Raw genomic sequence first — 17,800 nt, 5'->3', positions numbered from 1 at the left:
GTCAAAGAAAATCTGTTAATCAAAGCAGTTGTGCATAAGCTCTTTGTATTATTTTTATTGCAAGATTTGTTTAGAAATTTTCTTATTTCATCCTTGTTAAATGGCTGATGAAACTTGTGTAATGTTGGAAGTAATTTACAAGAATAATCTGTGGAGGGAATTTAAAAAGTGTAATATTGAGTTCCAAATTCTCACATGAAAATCTTAAAATAGGTCTAATGAAAGTGTAGTTGAATCCTTATCATGGACGACTAAACTTGATCTAATAATAATTAACATTTTAAAGATATTTTCATGAGGTATGATGGCATTATTTACTTCAGATTTTTTTACCATTGATTCAAAATGTTCATATAGAAGTTATTAAAGTTCAATGCTGGATTATTAATAACATAAAACTGATCTGGAATAACTTGAACCTTGGTTCAAATAGCACTTTTGAACAAAAAGGAATGTGATAGAATATTTATTTCACTTTAACACTGCTTCTACTCATAGAACTATCTTAGAACTATTACACATATTGTGAGAAGAGTATTAGACTTATTGTTTACCAAATTCCTTAAGAGACCTCACACTTCCCTTCCTTGAAGATTTCCACTGATTCCTTTCATGCAAGTTAGAGCCAAACTATTTATTTTAGCATACGTAAAGTACATATTTATTTATATGCTCAGACTTTCATACATCACATTATTAAATTTAAAATCTCTTTTTTGATTTTTTGTTACATTTTTCTAACCAGACTGTTTGAATGAAAAAAACTTAAACAAAATAACTTTACTACCAATAATAATATTGTAATTTGAATAATTATAAGCTCAATGTGTGTCCAGGATGAAATACACCTGACTACTGGAATGCCTTTAGCGCCTGTGGATTGGAGGAAAGTAGATCCTTCAGAATTAAAGGTAATTATTTATTACTAATTATATCAATTTGCATTCTCTCCTGTATAAAATGTACAGGAAAAACATATAATCATTCATCAATTTAATTATATAGTTTTTATTGGAACTTTTGATATTGGGACCTCTAAAATGTGATAATTGCATGTGTGTTTAATTGTATTACTAGTGAAAACAACCAAATTAAACTTTTAAAATATATTTAGCATACATAAGTCATAAAAACTTTCATTCATCAAAATAAATTTGATGATTTTTACTGATCTGGCACTATTTATTTCAATGAGTTACAAGTAAATATGACAAGCTGTAGGTCAAGAAACATTTACATTAAAGAATTATAAAATAATTTTTATCTTTCCATTGTCGGGAAGACAAACTCAAAACCTTTTATACCCTTAGTGTTGGTCATATAATTAATTATGGAAGAATTCTGATTTTGAAGATATCATAATAATCATCCAAATCCTTTTTATAGTATTTTTTGTCAAATGCATACTTTTTAAGTACAAGAAGACAATGAAGTAACAAAGGTTTAAATGTTTGTTTTTGAATAACTAATTAAATTTATAGAAACATCTTTAAAAAAAGCTGGATTTGTATTAATGATGGCTTTACAAATGAGGTATCTCTCATAATTTTGTTCTATGACTACAAATAAGGGTGCAAACGTGACTGAAGTTTAACATTGTTCTTATGGGGCTAAAATCAAGATATCATATGTAAATATATTAATAATTTTTACATCAAATTCAATAAAAATATAATGATATAAGTCATGTATATCCACTTTATTTCTATTTTTTATTTATTTATTTTTTATAATCTTACTTGATGACATAAAATCCAAAAAACCTTGACGGTCCACCACAAATTTTAAACTCTGCCTAAAGAAGTGAAAGATTTATTTTGTTCATGGTCTAAACATGAGGGTAAAGATTATTATAAAATCTTTTTATGGATTTTTATCCTTACTGGATATAACAATATTTGTTTTTATGAGCTGCTAAATAATACTTTTATTTAAATCGTTTATGCTACAAAATTTTAAGGTAAAAGTGCTTTTGATAATAAATCAGTCATAGTTATTACAAATGGTTTTAAAAATAACAATATAATAATAAAATGTTTAAATTAGACATAATTACTTAAGGTAATTTTTACTATTACCTTAAGTAATGTGTAAACATCTCAAAAACACGTCCTTCATATTGTTACAACAGCCAAGTTTTATATTACAGGACGGAGTCGGAGCCCCTGACCTGAACCATGTTACCCATCAGGAGAGCCACCATCAGAGCTATCACTACGGTCAAGACCATGCGGCGTGGCAGGGGCACTCCCAGGGGGTGCGAAGGGGGAGTCAGTCTCATACACAGTACCACGGATACCAACATTACTACGCCAACTACACCAACTACTACAGCCAGTACTACCAGAACTATTACAGTCAACTGGCCAATAAGAGTGCAGTAAGTCTGAGTAGCAAAGTTGGTGTTGAGGATCACAATATTACTGAATATTAATTGTTTATCTCCACACTTATGAATTTAATGAAAATTTATTATTTAATTTATTCATTATTGAGCTTTTTTTTCTTTCAGTATCCAAGTTTTAATATACAGCCTTAAAGTGTATAATAACACCAATACAATGAAAAATTGTTTGGTAATTCAATATGATATCAAACTATATTATGTTGACACTGATTGAACAAGTTAGTCTTGAATATTTCTAAATTTTGTGTGATGTTTAATCTTTGGAAAATAAAACTGCCTTTGGAAGATATAATATCTAAGGCAAAGAATTTCCTAGAGTGGGTAGATTTTGTGATCTGTGCATATTGATATGCACAACTTTCAATTTAAAGAATGTGTACATAACTTTATCAACAGTGTTTATGCTATATTAAACTTCTTTACACATTAAAACAGATTATTCAATGATCCTAACATATTAGTCAGGTTGTATAAAGTATTAGTGTACTATATTCTGGGTATATATTGGTTGTATATACTATAAACTTCAATTATAGTATATACAACCAATATATACCCAGAATATAGAGCAGATAAACTGTTACTCTACATATCATTGTATTAGTTGTATGTCAATCCTGACCCGATGTGCTTATACGGGTTGAAGCTTTACTTATATCGAAACTGGGATTTGCTAGTGTTGTTTTGTTCCCTCATACAACAATATACATTAAATTTGTAGATGATGTTATTTTAATTTTCTTGATTTGAGCTCTATTGTTAAATGTCTTTGTATCTTGTTATATATGAATGTAAGTTGATTTTAAAATAATATACACGTATTTTTGTTTTGCTTTTGGAGATATCCTCATTAATACAGTTTTTAAATAATTAGATAGTCACTGATTTTTACAAATGGTATTATTTGTTATAAATGCACTGCTAAACACATTTTACCCACAAAAGCTTATACTAGGGGCTTAATTATATAAAACTTATATCCTATAAGAGGTCTACAATTAAAAATAGAATTATATTAGAGATTCATTCTTTAATTTTATACTAAAAATACAAATTTCTCTTACTAAATTTTCTATTAATGTTTGGATAAACTTAGCGATAGCCATCTTATACAACTAAAAAGGTACTGCCATACATCATCACTATTGCGTTCATCAGTTTTTTTTTCCTGCAGGTCTACCACCAAGAGAAAGCTCACCATTTTCAGGACAAAAATTCAGTCTCAGGCCACTATCAGAGTCACTACGTCTATCAGGGCCAAGCGTCCAGGCAGTCAGAACTAAGGCCTCCAGCCTACTTTTATAATCCACATGTGAGTTATACATTTCAGTTTTCTCTGCCATACATTATGATTTTAGGATATTGCATGTTATTAATAAAGTAATGACTTATTGAAATTACTTTTTAAATTAAATATTACTAAAGGAAATCAAACTTTATACACATAGTAACGTCATTTTATGTAGTCATCTTTGATATATATATATATATATATATATATATATATATATATATATATATATATATATATATATATATATATATATATATATTGTAAAACTTATCTTCAGCCTTTTTTCTGCAGCCTTGACTTCTAGATGGGTTCACTTAGAAATATGATTAAACATTTACCATGCCTTAAGTACTTAGGCCTATAAACAATTGATTTATTTTCTTGTCTGTAGAAAAAGCACCATAAAAGGTTTGACTATTAAAATATAAGCAAAATTTCAAAATAAATCAAATTAAAACACCACCTTAATCTAATATTAACCATATAATGTTTTCATGAAGAAGTCACTGTGTACATTTTAAAATATATTTCATCTTGTCTCATATCTCAATTATGCAGAACACACCTCTCCTGCAAAATAAGTATCTAAATTGTGGACTTATAATTAAGATCTTCCATTACTTTATGTTGTTAAGAAAAACAATTTTTATTCAAATTTAAAGGTAATATCCCTTTTTTTCTTTTTACTAATGAAATTTCTTGATACAAATTATTTTTCCTATAGGAAGAATCCTTCTCTAAAACTCCCCCTAATGAAGAAACAAATGATGCCATTGCTGTGAGTATTGTATACCCTATTGTTTAGTTGTAAAAATTAATACAATTTTTTTAGTGTTACAGCCTACAAAGCTAAAGCACACCTTGAAAGAACAAATATTTAAGTTATAACAAGTTATACTTAATAGTAAAGATTAAAAGTTCTCTTTCCCTTTCAGGAATATCCACTACATTGGATGCTGGAGATATAAGACTAACAGAGTATTACTTGTAGTTATTTGGCATATATGTAGTTTACACTAGAAGCAATAGATAAGAAACAGAACCTACTGTACAGAATTGAGTAGGTGCTTGAGTTGCATTTATGATAATGTACATTCACATAGAATGTTTCATATTTTTTCATGATTTTTAAAAATTGTTATTTATTTTTTTATAGTTGAGTAAGGTTTGAAGAATATAGAATAACCATAATAATAAGGATTGTAAAGAAAATTTTTATTAAGCTAAATTTAAAATATCATTCAATATATTTGACAATTCCCCCAACTGGTCAACCACATGTCAAGTTTACAGAGCATTTAGCTCCATAAATAATTGTTACTTTATGCTGATGAGCGGTTTTCAACATGTTTCATAAACAATAACATTTTTTGTGATGACGAGGAAATTTTGAATGCACTAATAATAGCATTGTGATTTCAAAGAGTAACAACAACTCTGTTATGACTATAGGTTCAAATTTTATCAGTTCAGGAACAATGAATACTTGCAGGTGCTAGAGCAAAGCTGCTAAAATTATCTTTATGTGCAAAAGTCAGATGTTATACAAAGATACAACCGAAGTATGAAAGGAGTAGACAAAGTTAAATCTCTCTTGGTAATTAATCATACCTTCATAAGGAGCATAAAATGGATCCTGAAGATGTTCACATATGCTCTGGACATTGCAGTCACTGATGTGTGGCTAAACTATACTAAGGATGCCAGCAAGCTTAACATTCCTAAGTCACAGAGACTAGTTTTAACTAAATTCCACCAGCTTATTAGAAAAGCACTGATTCTGATTACACAGATGCCTCAGAGAAATGTCTTCCATCCAATAAGACTCCATCTTAAGTACAATTGAAGACACAACAGTCTATTCATTCAACCAGAGGTAGGTCATGGCAATGACCATTTGCCGTTGTATGAAGATAAAGATGTAAGAGAGTAGGTTACATGTTTCTTGGACTTTAATCAGTAACAAGTGTATAAAACTTATACACTTAGACTTATACATATAAATTATGTTCAACTAGCCGTTACCTGTGTTACGCAATTCCATTTTTTTAAGGAGACACCAAAAGCATATTCTTTTTAATGGCATTCCAAACAATCCTGAATTAAGTGATAGTCACTGAAAGATACTCTAATCTTTTGATCCATTTTAGATTTAAGTGTAAATATAAGGCCCTGACATTGAGAATAAAACAGTTTTTTTTTTTACAAATAACACTGAAATTTCTCTAATTGTCTCGAATATTTCACATAATTGTATTGAACAGCTCTAATTGTAGCTCAGTAACAATTGAACTATTTTAGGCCAATGCGGGCAAATCCTAAGTCTAAAGGGAGACTAAAGTCGAAGATTTTATTTTTTCGGTTAACACACTTATGTTGTAATAAATTATGGCATTTTACTGCAGTTAACTAAACCCCAATAAAAACAAACACAGACAAAGAAAAGCTTCTGCATGTAACATAACCTTTATGAAGTGTAAGACTGACATATAAATAACAAACAACATTTACTATCACTTGTTTAAATGTGTATAAATGATATATTTATTGTTCTCGACTTTGACAGGTGATTAAAAACCATTAATTATGTGCTGATTAAGCCAAGTCCATAAATATAATGGATAATGGAGTGTTAATGGAATTTTCAAGACCAGTGAAGCGAAGTGTGGAGGGATTTTTGAAATAGGAATAGATACGTTAACCAGGGACCTAAGAATGTCCATATAAAATTTCAGTATAATCAGTCCAGTAGTTTTTACATGACTGAGCAACACACAGAGGGACACCATTCGATTTTTTTATAATGGTATAGATAACATTGATTTTAAAAACAAAACAAATATTTAAAAGTAAACACTTACAGTAATGTCATTTTCATCGACTTCAGAGAGGATTTGGGGAAATACGCGTCTGTTATTGTTTCCGAGAATCCGGGACAATGACCGCCACTCGGCCGCCGTGTGCCATGAGTCACACACTCACTGTCGTACAGTCCCATCAAATACTGATGCAACATCGATTCACGGATACTGTACCACTCAAAAATATTACGTTTTTATTATTGAAATGTTTGTCTGATTTTTCATTTTTTAATTGAAAATCGGTCCGGGTTAGCCGGACTTCCGGATTAACGGGGGCCGACTTATTGGGGTTGTACTGTATTTTGAAGTAAACAATAAATTTTAAAAATATCTGTCATCTCAGCAGCTTTTTTCTTCTTATTAAGTTTGTTATGAATAAACCTCAGTATTAATACATAAAAAATTGATGTCTTAAATATTTCATATATCAAAACCTTTTTTGGTATATGCTATTTAAAAATTTAAATAATTAAACAATTTTAAATTGAGAGGGCATGGAAAAATATCCAGTATAATGGATAAAGCAGAACTTAAAAACAAGAAGTCATGACAAATTCAAGTGGTATCAAAAGTTTTCAAAAATATACATTGAATATAAATACGATAAATAGAATAAATTGTAAAATATATCTATCTTAAATCTTCTCCAAAAGGTTGAAATAAATTGTTATACAGATAATAATATTAGTTCTGATTTTAAAAATTTATCAGTAAAATCTTTTTATTGCAGTTGTACTTTTTGGTGGTGAATTTAGGAGAAGGAAACCAATACTTTCAGGGTCAAGCATTCTCCTAATAATATGAAAATTTAATAATTATACTATATTTAATGCAGGTAAAGTATATATCATTTAAGAACAGTTCTTTAGAACTGCAAAATTAATTAATTTAGTATTAAGTTTTCCTTTCATCTTGAAACTTCTCTATTTCATACTGACTGGTACCGCATGCTCCTAAAAATAAAATTCTAGATCTGCTACTGCATATTGTCTTACTAGTGATTCACATTTTGATTCATTGAGTGATTCATCCTTGTTGATTCATCATAATGTTCCTTATTTGATAATTGTCTTTGTAATTAAGGCACTAAAGAGATTTCAAATGTAATTTCCTTTATCAATACAGATAAAATGGCACTTCATAAGAAATATTTCTTTTCTTATATAATTTCAATATTTAATTTTTCAATCTGAAATAAAATACATACTTTTTTACTGTTATACTAAAGTACACTCCAAAATGATATTACTCTCCCACAATGATTTATTATTATACTTATTTTATGTTCAATACAATGTTAACACTAATTTATTATTCATAAACGTTTCAGGATGGACCTCCTCCTACTTTAGAAATCCCATATCGATTTCCTGTAAGTATTAATTCTTTAAAATTACAACATAATTTATTCATACAATGTGAAATTTAATATTTAGCTGGTACTTTATATTCATAATCTTAAAGCATCTTACTTTTGCAGATAAAAATGTTAATTGGTATACTTGGTTTTCCCACATATGGTTTCATGCAAACAAATTAAAGGTTAACCAAGAAAAAACAGAAAACATTGTATTTAGTTTAAGTAGTAGACCTAAAGGCTCTGAAAATAAATCTGTGAAACTTCTAGGAATTAATCTAGATTCTAGCCTTACTTGGGGTGTTCATACCAACTCACTCTGCTCACGCCTTTCTAGAGTTATCTTTTGTTTAAAGAAACTCAAGTTATGTACAAGTCCTAGTATACTTATCAATGCCTACTTTTCACTTTTTCACTCTCACCTTTTGTATGGCACTATTCTTTGGGGCAACTCTGCTGGTGCAAAGGAAGTATTTAAATGTCAAAAAAAAGCTATTCGATGCCTTGTGAACATAAGTGAAACAGATTCTTGTAAACCTTTTTTTATAGAGCTAGGCATACTAACGCTGCCAAGTATTTACATTTTGCAAAGCCTGGTTTTTATCAAAGAAAATCTGACTTCGTTTAGCCTAAGAAACTCTGTACATTCTTATAATACCAGATCTGTAAACTTAATTGATATGAAATATACTAGGCTGAGCAAATCCCAACATAGCTATATCTACATTGGTACAAAACTATTTAATAAGTTACCTCTCAACGCCAAAACAATGAGCACTAAGAACTTTAAGAATATGTTAATTAAGTGGCTAAAAGTGAAAGCCTTTTATTCAGTTGAGGAAGTTTATTTAAGTGATTTTAATAACATTGAATGTTGAATTTTAAACTAGTTTTAAGGAATTTTAATTAGTTGTAAATGTTGAATTTTAAACTGGTTTTAAGGAATTTTAATTAGTTATAAGAAATGTGACAATTGATGTGGCCTAACTCATACCAGCTCTGACATTGTTAATACTTTTAAGTGGGACAACAATAAAGATTCTTGATTTCTTGATTACTTATTTTGTATTATCTGTATATACATTTAGGAAATAAATAAAATATCAGTTAATACAGACACTATTTTTTTACAATTACTAACCAAAATCTTGAAAACTACTTGCAGTGTTAAAAACAAATAATGTTTGGAAGGAATTTTTGGTAACCTAACTAGGGCATTCCACCTCTATCCTAGTAACCAGACCTATAGAAGAAGTAATCTTGGCAATATTCTTGACATAAGAAGTCCTTCAATAAATGTAAAATAAAATGTTGAGCATCAAAAGATGGAGTGAACATTGCTTAGTTACACAGTAAACCTTAACTTTTTATCTGTACACATTTAAAAGATATAATAGAACTTTTTGTTTGTTTATGAAAACTATGATGTGATGTGAGGACTGTGATTAATCCACATATACAACACTTGTAGCACATTGCTGTAACCTAACTACTTGCAGCCAGGTATTTGGCAGATTTTTGAGGTGACAAACTTTGATACTTGCATGCTGTGAATCTCTATGTCACTTACTTTACTTATCCATATGATGATTATCAGTTTGTAGCTTGTATGTCAAAGCATAATACTCTTCTAATATTTTAGTGAGTTGTATAGTAAATATTTCAGAACGAGTATGCTGGCAATGATAGGGACTTAAGGGTTCCTCTGCAACCTAAGGAAGGGTACAAGCCTCACTCTCAGGTCTGGGGGCCTCACCGTGTCAGAAGACCTGTGAGTTACAGACTTATACTATGTATAGTTTATATCCTTACAGTAAATATAGTTTATAGGTTACATTTCCACTATAGAGTTCATAAAAACCATAGTTTTGTTCATGTATATAATTTTGAATATATGATGCTTTTAGCTTAGTTCCGGTGGTAAACATAAATAATTTAAAGAATTTTTTCAAGAGATTCAATAATTTTATTGCTTTTAATCATTTAACTATAATGCAATTAATAAATTGGTGAGCACAAAAAAATCTGTTGCAAGCTACCGAACTTGAGACTTACACATAAGAAGGTTGGTTACCTGATCCAATACAGTCTCTGTAGCTTTGACTATAATTTTACTTTACATATTGAAATTCAAATGACTGATTCTGAGAATACAAGCCATCGCTCCCCTTGAGCTACTAAGACTTTAGACAAATAACTTCACACTCTGAGACAACCGAAACCCACACTAAATGATCATGCACAACAGGAAGATGATGTTATTGGCCTTGACATTGTACAACTCAGACAGAGGCAGCCTTTTGCTGGTTATTTTTTATAATTTGCCATTTTCACAGCATGCAAACCACTTAACACAGTGAGAACTCCTCTTAATAACTCAGTGTCAATCACACGCAGATTTTTGCATCTTTTATAGACTACATCAGACTTACAGCATCCATCAACTACTCCTATGCCATTTATTCAATGTGTACATCATTCAAAATCATTTTTACACAATTAAAATAACATCATACTAAATTTTGACAACAGAATAATAGAAAACAATATAAAGTTACAGAATAAACTGTATAAAATCTACCCAATCAAAAATGTTTAACTTTGAAACTCAATCTTTATATGAATAAAATGCTTTTTTACAGCCTCACTTGAGTTTACACGAACATTTTGAATTTTCCAATGCCTCAGCAAAATCAGTCACTATGTCATATGCTGACTGGGCATACAAAAATTCTATAAAATCCAATTACAAACGATAATATCATTTTATGTTACTTCTATACTCCTTTCTAGTTAGGAGTAATGGATTTTAAGGAGAGTGCATGAAGTTAATTACATTTTGTTTTCTTGCCAGGGCCCACTTCGAAGAGGATACCAGACACGATACAGACGCACAGGAGGGTTCCGCCCTACTGGGTACCGTAGCATCTTCACTGCCCCACTACACAAGGTGTCATGGACCACTGCCATCCCTCACTGACACCTATCTTTGAAGTCTTTCTATAGCATCATGTCACCTTCACAAAACTCTGTTACTTGGCGGTTTTAGTGAAATATCTAACCAACACCCAAAAACTAAAAGATTAGGAATAGTGTCTGAATTGTGTTAATGTTTTTAGTCCTCAGAATTATTTCCTTTCCTGATCTATTTCCACAAACATTCTCCATATTCGACATAAAGATGTTTAAATAGAATTTTCACTAATTTATTTTTCTCTTTAAAAACTATTAGTATTTCATTTTTTACAGCTTAGGTATTGTGGATAGATATAATGAAAAACCACTTAAAATTAATTATGAAATATTTTACATAGCTTGAGAAAAATTAACATTTAAGTTAAATAATCAAATATTTTTGAGTATTAGTTAAGGGAAAACTATACAATCAATGATATTAACATAAAAATATGTTCTAATATCTTAAATTCTTAACATTATTTTTAAGAAAAATTTTTTGATGTATATACTGTGTAATCTTAAATCATCTTGCTTACTTAAAAACTGTTGTTTTTTAACTATAGTTTATGGATAGTTTCAGGACTATTCTGAAGCCCTAGACAAAATATTCTTTTACCATCCCCACTATCAACTCAAATACACCCCTCCACTCAGAAACACTTCAACAAAAACGGAATAACTTCAGATGGCAAGTTTATTGCCCTGTGAAAGTATAGTTATTTATACAAATTTGTCCTCTTTTTCCGTATTTAGTCCAGTCGTGTTACCTGATTGAAAAAATAAATGTTTTCTTACAGCAAACTAATGGCACAATTTAGTCAAATACATCATAAATAAATAAAAAAAACATTCCGAACAAAAATCGTCTATTAGGGGGTATAGGAGGGGTGGTTTTTAGGGGTGAAAATGGTTTTTTTTTTGCAATTTGTGACTAAACAATGCATCCTATTGAAAAAAGTCAAATGAAAAAGTTGTTGGAAATAAAAAAATCTACAACTTGTGTAGTAATCATTTTTGTCCTAACCTCAAAAATTTCCAAAAAAAACATCCAAAAAACAGTTTTTTTTGTTTTAAATTTTTTTTAACAAAAATGGCTCGATTGAGCTGAAAGTTTGATCAAATATACATTGTGCTATTCTAAAAATAGTGTATTTTTTCATTAAGAAATATTCAGCCGTTATAATAAAATTGCACTTGAAAAAAAATGTTTGATAATTTTCAATCACCATTTTGAAACATTTTTTTTATCAAAAAAGGTTCTCTGACGGCTAATTTTTTTCGTTTTTTTGTCTATTTTGAAGAAATGAAATAAAAAATTTTTTATTATACATTGTATTATTTACGTGGAAAAATTGTTATTATTTAAATTATAATTTTTTTAATGTTGAAGAATTTTCGAATATTTTGAAAAGTTTAGAAACATTGATGAATGTGAAAGTTGGATTACAGGTATATAATAGTGTCCTTGAAGCAAAAGGGCGGGGTCAATCCTATTCTTCTATTATACGGGTCTCAGTATGTTTCTAAGCATTCAATAAGCAGCTGCTTTGTCGTCAGTCAAGTTATATTGGTCTCTGTACATACAATTTTACGCATGCTATTTATCTAGTAATTTTTACTTTTCTTCAGTATACTAATTTTATCGTGCTTTCTGCATTTTATAGATTCATGTAAATGATGGAAAAGGTACCTTCTTGTATCATTTGTAAAAGCCACAATGGAGATTTGGTGAAAATAAAAAGTCGAGGGACAGATACTCTTATTTCGTCAAGTAAACAAAGGAATGATCAGCGGTACAAAACATTTCAGAAAATGACTGAAGCACACATTCATGATAGTTGTCGATCGGCATACAATAGACCTCGATCAATAAAATTGCTACAGCTTCCAAAGAACAAACAATAAAAAATCTATTGTGAAGAAGATTATGAAAGAAGCACGTGATTTTGATTTTGAGCGTCATTGTGTTTTTTGTGAAGAACCTTGTAACCAAAATAGAGCATTCGCGGCATGCAGAAGGTTGAGACTAAAGAAAAAATGTTATCAACTTTAAAGGCAAGAGATGTTTCAGAATCATTTAATAAAAGTCTGTTAGTTAGACTGAATTTTCTCAAAGAATCAGATGAAGTTCAAGCTTATTATCATAATAGGTGCATCTTTTTATGATGGGATAAGCTCAACATCTTGTAGACATACATCGAGTGTAGATTCTAAAGATTTCATAAGTGATTGCGTGTATTACTTTAAAAAAAATTCATCCGAGTGCCAATTTTCCCTTAACAAAATTAAAGAAGATTTTGATGGTGATATTCCAACATTAAATACATTTAAAAAATTGAGTGATATTTTTGATATCAATCTTGTGTTTACTTCAATGAAAGGAGATACAATCATTACATTTAAAAAAAGCAGGGAAAATATTGAGTAGAATATGGTATGAATCACGATCAGATGACGTAGAATATGAAAAAAGAATAGTTAAATGGCTGCTAACATAATTTTAGAAGATATCAGATCCGAAGTTTATGAAATAATCAGAGCAAGGTTTGAAATCATTTAAACATGATTTTCAACATTTAATTGAAAATGTAATTATAAGATGGAAAAAACATTTTTTTGGTTGTTATATTTTTAAGTTCACTGAAAAAAAATAAAATGTTCATAAAATATTTTTTTTTAACTTTTGGAAAGAAATAATGGTTTCTTGATTCAATTTCAAAAAGAATTGTAAAAAATATTGTAAAGAAATAAAAAATATATGATGAAAAATACAAATAAAAAAAATTTACTAGGACTCGAATTCTGTTTTTTGATTTATTTAAAAATTTCCACGTAATTGTTAAATATGCATGATTCATTATTATTTTGCTTAATGCTTACAAATAGCACTGGTATAAAAAATATAATTTAAATAAATAATAACAATTTTTCCACGTAATAATACAATGTATAATGAAAAATGTCAATATTTTGTTTATTTTCAATTTTTCTGCAGTTTTTTTTATTAAATTACATATTTTTTATTTCATTTTTTCAAAATAGACAAAAACATGAAAAGAATTAGCCGTCAGAGAACCTTTTTTGATAAAAAAAAATGTTTCAAAATGATGATTGAAAATTATCAAAACTTTTTTTCAAGTGCAATTTTATTATAACGGCTGAAAAATGAAAAAATACAGTATTTTTAGAATAGCACAGAGTATATTTGATCAAACTTTCAGCTCAATCAAACCATTTATGTAAAAGAAAAAAATTAAAAACCAAAAAACCGGTTTTTTGGATTTTTTAAAGAAATTTTTGAGGTTAGGGCAAAAATGATTACTACATAAGTTGAAGAATTTTTTATTTTCAACAACCTTTACATTTGACTTTTTTCAATAGGATGCATTGTTTAGTCACAAATTGCAAAAAACCATTTTCACCCCTAAAAACCACCCCTCCTATACCCCCTAATAGACGATTTTGGTTCGGAATGTTTATTTTTATTTATTTATGATGTTTTCGACTAAATTGTGCCATTAGTTTGCTGTAAGAAAACATTTATTTATTTGACCATTATGAACTGCTATTTCTCCTGGACTAATTCTGCCATGTACCAATTTAACCAGACGTCATTTTAACCTACTTTAATAATGAAAACAGATTATAATATACAAATTAATTTACAACCCATATCCCATATGTTTCTTTTTTTAATTGTAAGCACAGTTATATAGTATACACATTTGAAAACCAATAAGATTTGAATTGGTGATTATTAGGGGTTAAAAGTTTATTGAATATATAGCCAATAAAATTGATTTTTTATTTATTCTTAGAGTTTCTTTTTGTGATCAAATTGACCAATATTAGTTGTTATATATATATATATATATATATATATATATATATATATATATATATATATATATATATATATATATAGTAAATATATTTATATACTTTTATGTAGATACCTCAAAGGCAATTTCAACTATATTCTAATCAAATTTTATATATCTGTACCCAATGAGATTTTGTGTTCTGTACTTGATGTTCATGAATAAAGTGTTCTGATTTCTAATTTTAGGACATATAGTAGTTGATACATATACTTAAATACAGTGGAGTCCCGCTAATCCGAACACGTGTAATCCAAACGTCGGTTAATCCGAACAGGTCCAGGAGGAATTATTTATAACGATAATGAACAGTAATAGGAACTAATTACATAAAAAATGAAAATGGGTGCATCATTTCGTACATAAACAAAGAAAACTTTAATTAAATAGACATACAGTATTTTATTAAGACAAATTGTGTACGGTACAGTACATAAATAATGAAGTTAAATACAGTACCAAATTGAAACTTATAGGTTAAGTATGAGTTAAATTACTGTATTAAGAAGTGAAATCAAACAAAAATTGGACGTACAGTAGTGATATTATTATTGAGTACAATATTAATTGTTAAAAGACATAAATTCAGTTATTGTCTTCTGTCGCATTGAAGAGAGTCTATTGGATGACGCGTAGTTTCGTGCAACTATTGAACGCGTGGACCCGTACAATATCCAGTATGCTCACATTGCTTAACAATAGAACTCTCACACTAAATACGGTAAATGTGCTTAGTATTCGCAAACACGTTTATTTGTCAAGAAATACAATGCAACATTCAGAAAACATGTTTTAATAAACAATGTTGATAATTCTATAACAAAATAGACCCATCTCAAGTTTAAAACCGTATTTTTCTGTAATTTTGGCTAATCCGAACAATCACATAATCCGAATAGGGCTCGGTCCCAATTAGGTCGGATTAACGGGATTCTACTGTATTGTTATATTTAGAATTTAGAAACTTTAAATGTTGATAACAGTATTTTATACTTTGAATAAAATCTTTATTTGTCTTATTCAAATTAGTATCTTTACTTAGTGAATAAATTAATTGCTTGCTTTATATTCTGTTAATATATAGTAATTGTTTGAGAGGAGAAAACATTTTTAAAGAGTGGCTGTTCCACACGAACAAAGGTGCTGGAGGTATTGAAAACATTAATCCTCACTGGGAAAGAACACTTTTAAGAATAATGTTTTAACCTTATAAAACTTAATTATGTCTGATTGCAGAAACTTTCTCCATAAAAACTTACAATTAGAGGTATAAATAAATGTTTATATTTAATGCAATTTTTAGCATAGTTAATTTGATATTATATACAATTAAATTTGCCATTTATATGGAAATTAAGCTTAACTCTTCTCATTGCAATTAAATAACACGTAAAGAAATAGTATTGCTTGTATTAAATAGGTAATAAGAACATTAACAATGTTGTTTTTATTTTATTTATTAACCTATTAATTAAACACAAAAAAGGGTCTAAAAACTAAAAAGCAAGCTATTCCTTGAACATTGTTGAAAGAAAAGTACCTTATGAGATGAAAAAGAGCAAATTTTATTCTAATATAGAATTATTCTAAAATATTTTCATGTACCAACGGTTTTCAGGTCTTCCTGTTTATATACTTCCTTTCATTCCATCCCATGTTTCTTCTTTGACAATCTTTTCTCAAAATTAATTGACTTTTGTTCATTAATTAAATAATACTATTTAATAACTCTTTGATATATTTTGTAAATAAGGAATAGTAGTGTATTCAATCTTTTTATTTTACATTTTGCACAATACTAAATAAATGCATCTTTAAATTGTACATTATTGCAGTTTTAAAATTTTAATTGAATGTATATAAACTATCGTCAGTGCTACATGGGACATTTATCTTTTTATTCAAAAAATTAATTTCACAAATGTTTTTATTGTATTTTATCATGTAAAAAAAAGAAAGAAAGAAACACTTGTTTATTGAGGTGAAATTAGGACCATATGGTCCTTTCTTACATTGTATGTATGTATATTTTAAAAGTTTTGAACACATTTTGTTGTTTTTTAAGATTTTAACAGGATTTTGGTGCAATTAACAAATATATGCCAGTCGTACCAAATCACAAATAATTCACTTCACAGAGAAAATATAAATTATTGTGGTAAAATTACTTTTGTGTAATATTTCTAGCAATAAAATGAGAATGATGGGGAGATAATTTAATCAAATGCACCCCTCCCTCTTAGTGTCTGTAGATAGACTGTTAGTAAACATACATGATCTGTCACAGTGCTATATGATCTATAATACTGCAGTGCTACTGTGAATAAACACAAATATTACCATATTTGCAATTATATTTTTATTTCAAAATAATAAATCTACCAACTTCTATCAACATGGTTAAACTTTAGCAACAATAATTAAAAATTAATAAAATACTTTTATTGTAAGTACTGACTGAATGAGTAATATGTCTATTGTATTAATTAGTATTTTAAAGGTATCTAGAAATTTTGTTATTTTTTATTTAACTGGGCTGTACAGTTTTAGCCCTGGGTAGTGTGAACGACAGCTAATAAGTTGAGATATTCCTTTGAATGTATCACTCTCATTAATCCAAAATGTAAAGTCAATGCAGGGTGAAATAAACTATTTATTTTGAATACAGGTTTTGATAGTTTTAAGAGGAAAATTACCTCAAAAGGCTACATTCATAACATCCTCATTCTTAAATATGGATGTATATAACATAATAAACTGATATTAGGACGTCCTTTTTTCTTGACTTGGATGACCACTCATAAGGCACAGTTTACTGAGCTGAGTGTTACCTGAAGATCAACTTACAATTGACATTTCCATGTATGGTCAACCTAAGAAGTGTCAATGTTTGCTCAAATATCTACTGCCTAAAGGATTTAATTTGTTCAGTATTTTCTACGAAATTAACCTACACAGAAATTGTGAAGTATTTAATTTCAAGCTGTTTACATTAAACTAGCCTTGAGATTTTATTAAGTTAAAATAATTCTTTTTAGGAAC

At 28.6% G+C, this 17,800-nt stretch overlaps 1 protein-coding gene across 4 annotated transcripts in view; it reads left to right on the top strand.

The window, feature by feature from the left end:
• LOC124354468 overlaps positions 1–11,020 on the top strand; it is a 44,671-nt gene extending 33,651 nt beyond the window's left edge. For all 4 annotated transcript variants that reach the window (XM_046804938.1, XM_046804940.1, XM_046804937.1 and 1 more), the window contains 7 exons: positions 837–911; positions 2,150–2,380; positions 3,582–3,719; positions 4,426–4,479; positions 7,893–7,934; positions 9,586–9,690; positions 10,774–11,020. In XM_046804938.1, coding sequence (XP_046660894.1) covers positions 837–911; positions 2,150–2,380; positions 3,582–3,719; positions 4,426–4,479; positions 7,893–7,934; positions 9,586–9,690; positions 10,774–10,899 — 771 coding nt within the window. In that variant the 3' untranslated portion in view covers positions 10,900–11,020. The remainder of the gene's footprint in view (positions 1–836; positions 912–2,149; positions 2,381–3,581; positions 3,720–4,425; positions 4,480–7,892; positions 7,935–9,585; positions 9,691–10,773) is intronic.
• Positions 11,021–17,800: the final 6,780 nt, after the last annotated feature.

The sequence above is a fragment of the Homalodisca vitripennis genome, chromosome 2 (assembly GCF_021130785.1).
Source record: "Homalodisca vitripennis isolate AUS2020 chromosome 2, UT_GWSS_2.1, whole genome shotgun sequence".
NCBI lineage: Eukaryota > Metazoa > Arthropoda > Insecta > Hemiptera > Cicadellidae > Homalodisca > Homalodisca vitripennis.
This window is presented reverse-complemented; position numbering and strand designations above follow the sequence as displayed.